Here is a 5,166-nt window from a genome sequence, read left to right as displayed (position 1 = left end):
GCGACACCGTCTCCCAACTGATCACACTACTCTTCACCCTGTTGTCCTATATGCACACTTCACCAGGTCAGGTTGACAGGTTGTTCTTATGTTTCTCATGTTCGTCAGCTGGTGGTGTGGGCGAGATAGACATGATTGCTTTGCACATAAAAAACCTGTCACGATCGGATGAACTTGTTTAAGGATTTCTTGGCGTTTCTTCCATGGCGTCATCGGGTATAATCAACCACATCCACAGCTTTCCAGAACACTGAAATACAGTATATTCTTGTAAAGAAAAGAATGAAGTATTCCCAAATACTGCACTACTACTCGCCTCCCCTGCATCGCGTAACGGTCGGTCGGTATAGTTAGTAGTACTCGCCTCCCCTGCATATCATCGCGAGACAGCATTTAGTGTGTCCCTAAAATTAGTCAACAGAGATCAATCGTGATGTGCGGAAAAAAGAGCAAAAGGGGAAGTGTCCAGTCGTCAGAAGTTTCTACCCTAGAAAGAAAGGGGAGGTGGGAACTTGGGATTTGGGCGCCGCCGCTATAGCGTCGTAGCACACCGCAGTACCGCACCACACCACCGCCTCTCTCGATTGAAGTAGACCCCCGCCGCACCGCGTAGCTGCTAGTAATTTCGCCAGGCGATTGCAATTCTGCTGTTCCGATGATGGGGGCGCGCGGGCACCTCCTCCTGGTCGCCCTCTGCCTCCTCGGCGCCGGCGCGGCCATAGTCGTCGGCGGGCAGCCTACGCCTCAGCCGCCAGCGCCGCCGCCGCCGCCGCCGAAGCCGACGCCGTTCGGGCGCACCATGTCGACGGTGATCACGGTGGCGATCAGCGTCTTCTTCTTCCTGCTCTTCTTCTGCGCCTACATCAACCAGTGCCGCCTGGCGGGCGAGGGCGGCGCGATGCTGGGCCGCAACGTCCCGGTGGGAGGAGGCCCGTCGAGGAGGGGCAAGCGCGGGCTGGACCCGGCGGTGGTGGCCACGTTCCCGATCGTGCCGTACCGGGAGGTCAGGGAGCACAAGATCGGGCGGGGGGAGCTGGAGTGCGCCGTGTGCCTCACGGCGTTCGAGGAGGGCGACGACCTCCGCCTGCTCCCGCACTGCTCCCACGTCTTCCACCCCGAGTGCATCGACCCCTGGCTCGAGACCCGGGTCACCTGCCCGCTCTGCCGCGCCAACCTCGAGAAGCCGCCGCCGCCGCCGCTACCGGCCCCAATTGCACCCCCGTCGCCCGAGCCGACGACGCCACGGACTCCGATCCGGTCGCCGCCGCACGCAGTGGCGATAGCGGTGCCGCCGGCGCAGCAGGAAGAGGGGGAGGAGAGCGACGAGGACGACAGGAAGGAGGAGGCGATGGAGCTGGAGACGCTGCGCAGCGAGCGGCGGGCGGCGCGGCTGCCGAGGTCCAACTCCACGGGCCACTCGCGCTTCGCGGCGTCCGCCGAGGCCGCCGCGCGGAGCGACCACGAGAGGTTCACGCTGCGGCTGCCGCACCACGTGCGGGAGCAGGTGCTCACGGCGCGCCGCCTGCGCCACGCCACCAGCCTCATCGACATCTCCGGCATGAGCCCCGACGGGAGCTCGCGCGGAGGACGGCGCGCCGGGCCCGGGGGCAGCAGCTTCGGCAACCCAGGAATCGGAACCGGCGGCGGCGGCAGCAGCCACGGCGGGCGGCGGTGGCAGGGGTTCCTGGCCAGGACCATGTCGTGGGCCCGCGGGGGAGGCGACGGGTCCGTGCGGAAGGGCTGGGACGGGTCCACCAGGAGGGGCAGGGATGACGCCGAGTCGAGCAGGAAGGGGGCGGCCTCGCCCTCGCCGGCGGCGGCGCGGCCGTGACGGCGTCGGCGGTCGACATCCACAGCCCACGCGAAACCAACAAACCTTGTGAACTGTAGAAATTAATGGCGTGTAATTCGCCGCGTTTTCGTCGAGCATTTGAGCGTTTGGATATATTTTTTTCGTTGTTTTTAGCTAGCCTAGCTAGAACTACTAGAATACAGCAGTATTTGCGTTTTCTTCTCACTTCGTTTGACTTCTGGCTGGATGAAATGTTTGTTCGATTGGACTGTAGATTCTCTCCGATGGGATTCCACTGATAACCTGAACAAGGGAGAAGAACTGGAAGAAGGTTCCCCTCTCTGGATATCTTGACCTTTTTCCAGTTACAGATGATAGCCTTCTCTTTTCTGAAAGATCGAATTGCTTTCAAGAACCTTTTGTAATAGACAATTGTTAGTGGGAGAAGAAGAATTTGTGCCACCCCTTTTAATCATTTTCCGGGAGATTCTTTAGCCCCAAAAGAGATTCCTGTTCGTAAACTGGGGGCTGTGAAATTGTCGGGTTGTTTAATGGATGGTTGTCTAAGATCCGTCAATCTCTTGTTTACGATCAATCAATCTACATTTGCAGACAAAGGGCAAGTGGAAACATCAGGGTAGTTAAATCTTAGTTGCAACCAAATGTGCGCCTCAAAAATATTCCTGTTATTGTAGCTCATGGATAGCACAACGAAATTCGTCCTCTCCAACAACCGCGACCAGATCCGGGTTCCCCTTCGCGCCCTCTTCCACCTCCCCTGAAGTCCGGCGCCGCTTCCCGGCGTCAAGGCCGCCACCATTCTTTCTCGTCGAGACGAAGCTGGAGCCCATGGTGGGCAGTCTGACGGGCAAGGGCGGCATGTAGCAGCTGTTTCGGCTGTTGCTGCGGCAATGCCGCGCCCGGAGCTTCCGCTCCACCTCGACGCGCCTGTGCTCCCCAAGCCGGCGGTCGTTTTGCCGCAGACCGCTGAAACTCCCCCAGCTCCTCTCCCTCTTCCACTGGGGGCTGTGAAATTGTGATGGTTGTCTAAGATCCGTCAATCTCTTGTTTACGATCAATCAATCTACATTTGCAGACAAATGGCAAGTGGAAACATCAGGGTAGTTAAATCTTAGTTGCAACCAAATGTGCGCCGCAAAAAAATTTCCTGTTATTGTAGCTCATGGATAGCACAACGAAATTCTATGGTTTGGAAGTCCACAGAAAACTAAACTGAGGTTCGGTTCAGAACAACACAGCGGATAAGTACGTGGCATGATTACGAGCCGCCAGTATTGTATCTAGCGGCAATGCCGGGAGAACCCACTACAGGACAGATGGAGAGACTGTGCAAGATATCACCATGACAGCGTCGAAAACGAGTGGATGAGTGAGCCGCTTATCTGACGTGGAAGACACGGAACGAAGCTGTTCAAGTGTTGATGCTACGGAACAAAAGCACACGACCCATGGACGCAATTAGATCAGCCATTACTTGTGACAAGCAGGATGTGTGCCCCATTATATATGGCTGATAGTCTAAATTGGCACGCGAAGTCTAGATTAAGATGACTTTCTTTTGCTTTTTGACCGTGGAATGAGTTTGGTTTTTTATTAATGAAACGAATTAGCAGCTCTCTTTGGTACTTTGGTAGTGCCTCTACACAAAAGATAAGGGAACAACGCGCGGCGAAAGCGAGAGTATAGTTTTCCTTTTTGTTGTTCTTATAATTCCTTCCCAAAAGTAGCATGGACAAGCCAATATCCACTTTTTTTTAAAAAAAAAGACAAAGTCGGCATCCTTTATAATTAGCGCACAGTAGCCATCGGTCGACATGTCTTATATTTCTAAGAGTTTATTGCACCTTTAGACCTTGCGACAATTGTTAGCAATTTTTAAAACACATTAGCCTCTTTTGTTCCTTAGTTGTGATATTGTTACATCTTTTTCTCTATAATTTGTCTATTCTTACTCTATAGTAAGAGATTACCATGTTGGCAATGGCCCTAACGATTATGTGCTCAGTTGTTTAGTACTATTTATCTGCAGCATTTATCTTGAGAAATGTGGATCCACCTTATTAGTCTTGATAAATAATAAGAATAATAATAATAATAGAGGGTAAAAATTATCAGAAGAATAACACAAAATTAACGAAAAGGTGAACATGTCATGTAACGAAAAATAGGATCCGCGCCCTCTACGAAGGGCCCATGCAACAATTTATACTGTCCGGGCACCTTAGAGCAGCCAAAGTGTTGCCAAAAGTCAAATATGCCACGTAACGAAAAATAGGTTCGGTGTCAGATTACTAACTTTCGCACATTGTGTAGATTGCCAAAAAAATCTAGCACCAAACCAACAACACGTTGAATTTGTTTTAAAAATCTATGTTCTCTCTTCTTATTTTTCCATAGCCCAAAACAAAGAGAAACGCTATAAAGAGAGGAGAGGAGAAAGACATGTAACTGGTCCAATGTTTAAATGGCTGCAGAAATTTGGCGGCAGGAGCAACTACTTTTTTTCTCCCACGTCATAATTTCAATGCCCTCACAATGTTGCAAAGCGGAGCCAATTTCCAAATTTGCTATTCGGCATAGCTATTTGGCGCATATTGTGGCTGCCCTTAGAGCATCTACATCGGAGCGCCCCATAGCATAGTATTTTGGGGGCCGGTGGCCAAAAAGGGCTCACACGGCGCGTCTCAAAAAGCGTCGGCTAGTTTTCGAGCTCAATAGAAGCGAGGCAACCCCATGTTGGGCCCTTCGTAGAGGGCGTGGATCGGGCGCGTCGGTGCCTCGCAACACGTCAGAAACTGGGCGTGGGCTCCGCCTGGCAGCCAGACGCACCGCTTTCCCCACCTCCCACCCACGCGCGAGCCGACTTCCACCCCTCTAGATCGCCACCATCGCCGTCGCACCCCTGCTTGCAATAGACACCGCCGCCTGTCCAGGAACCACCGTCCATCGACACGGCCGCCACCCCCTCGACCGACGGCTTCTGTTTTGACCAGAACAGAGGTCGCCGCCACCGCCGCACAACCACCCCGCCCGCAAGGTGTTCGTCGGATTGCCGCAATGGACAACGACGACGAGATGATGGTGCAGCTGTTCACGGAAGAGAAGAATGTTGAGGCTGTCCGGCGGCAACAGTAGCAGCTGATTCTGACGATCTTGCTCCGCGTTCGCTAGCCTTTGTTCGTCGTGCCTCGATGTGGCGGCTCAAAGTCGGGCAAGACGAAGAACATCAAGCGGCATCGTCAAGCCGGCGCCATGCTGCTTGACGCCGACTACTTCACCGACGACGCGACTCATTCGCCGAAGGAATTTTGGCGCCGGTAATTTAGGATGAAAAAAGATCTGTTCATGAAGAT

The 5,166-nt window shown here is 53.5% G+C and overlaps 1 protein-coding gene across 1 annotated transcript; it reads left to right on the top strand.

Moving 5' to 3' along the window:
- The first annotated feature begins 658 nt into the window (after positions 1–658).
- Positions 659–1,831, top strand: LOC124671926 (E3 ubiquitin-protein ligase ATL6-like). The gene has a single exon (XM_047208243.1). The coding sequence runs from the start codon at positions 659–661 to the stop codon at positions 1,829–1,831; it is 1,173 nt and encodes a 390-aa protein (XP_047064199.1).
- Positions 1,832–5,166: the final 3,335 nt, after the last annotated feature.

The sequence above is a fragment of the Lolium rigidum genome, chromosome 7, assembly GCF_022539505.1.
Source record: "Lolium rigidum isolate FL_2022 chromosome 7, APGP_CSIRO_Lrig_0.1, whole genome shotgun sequence".
NCBI lineage: Eukaryota > Viridiplantae > Streptophyta > Magnoliopsida > Poales > Poaceae > Lolium > Lolium rigidum.
Note: the sequence above shows the minus strand (reverse complement) of the source record. Positions and strands in the feature narration are given on the sequence as shown.

What these genes read in the sequence shown, in the direction of transcription:
- LOC124671926 (XM_047208243.1), top strand. Translation starts at nt 659, where the DNA reads ATGGGGGCGCGCGGGCACCTCCTCCTGGTCGCCCTCTGCCTCCTCGGC.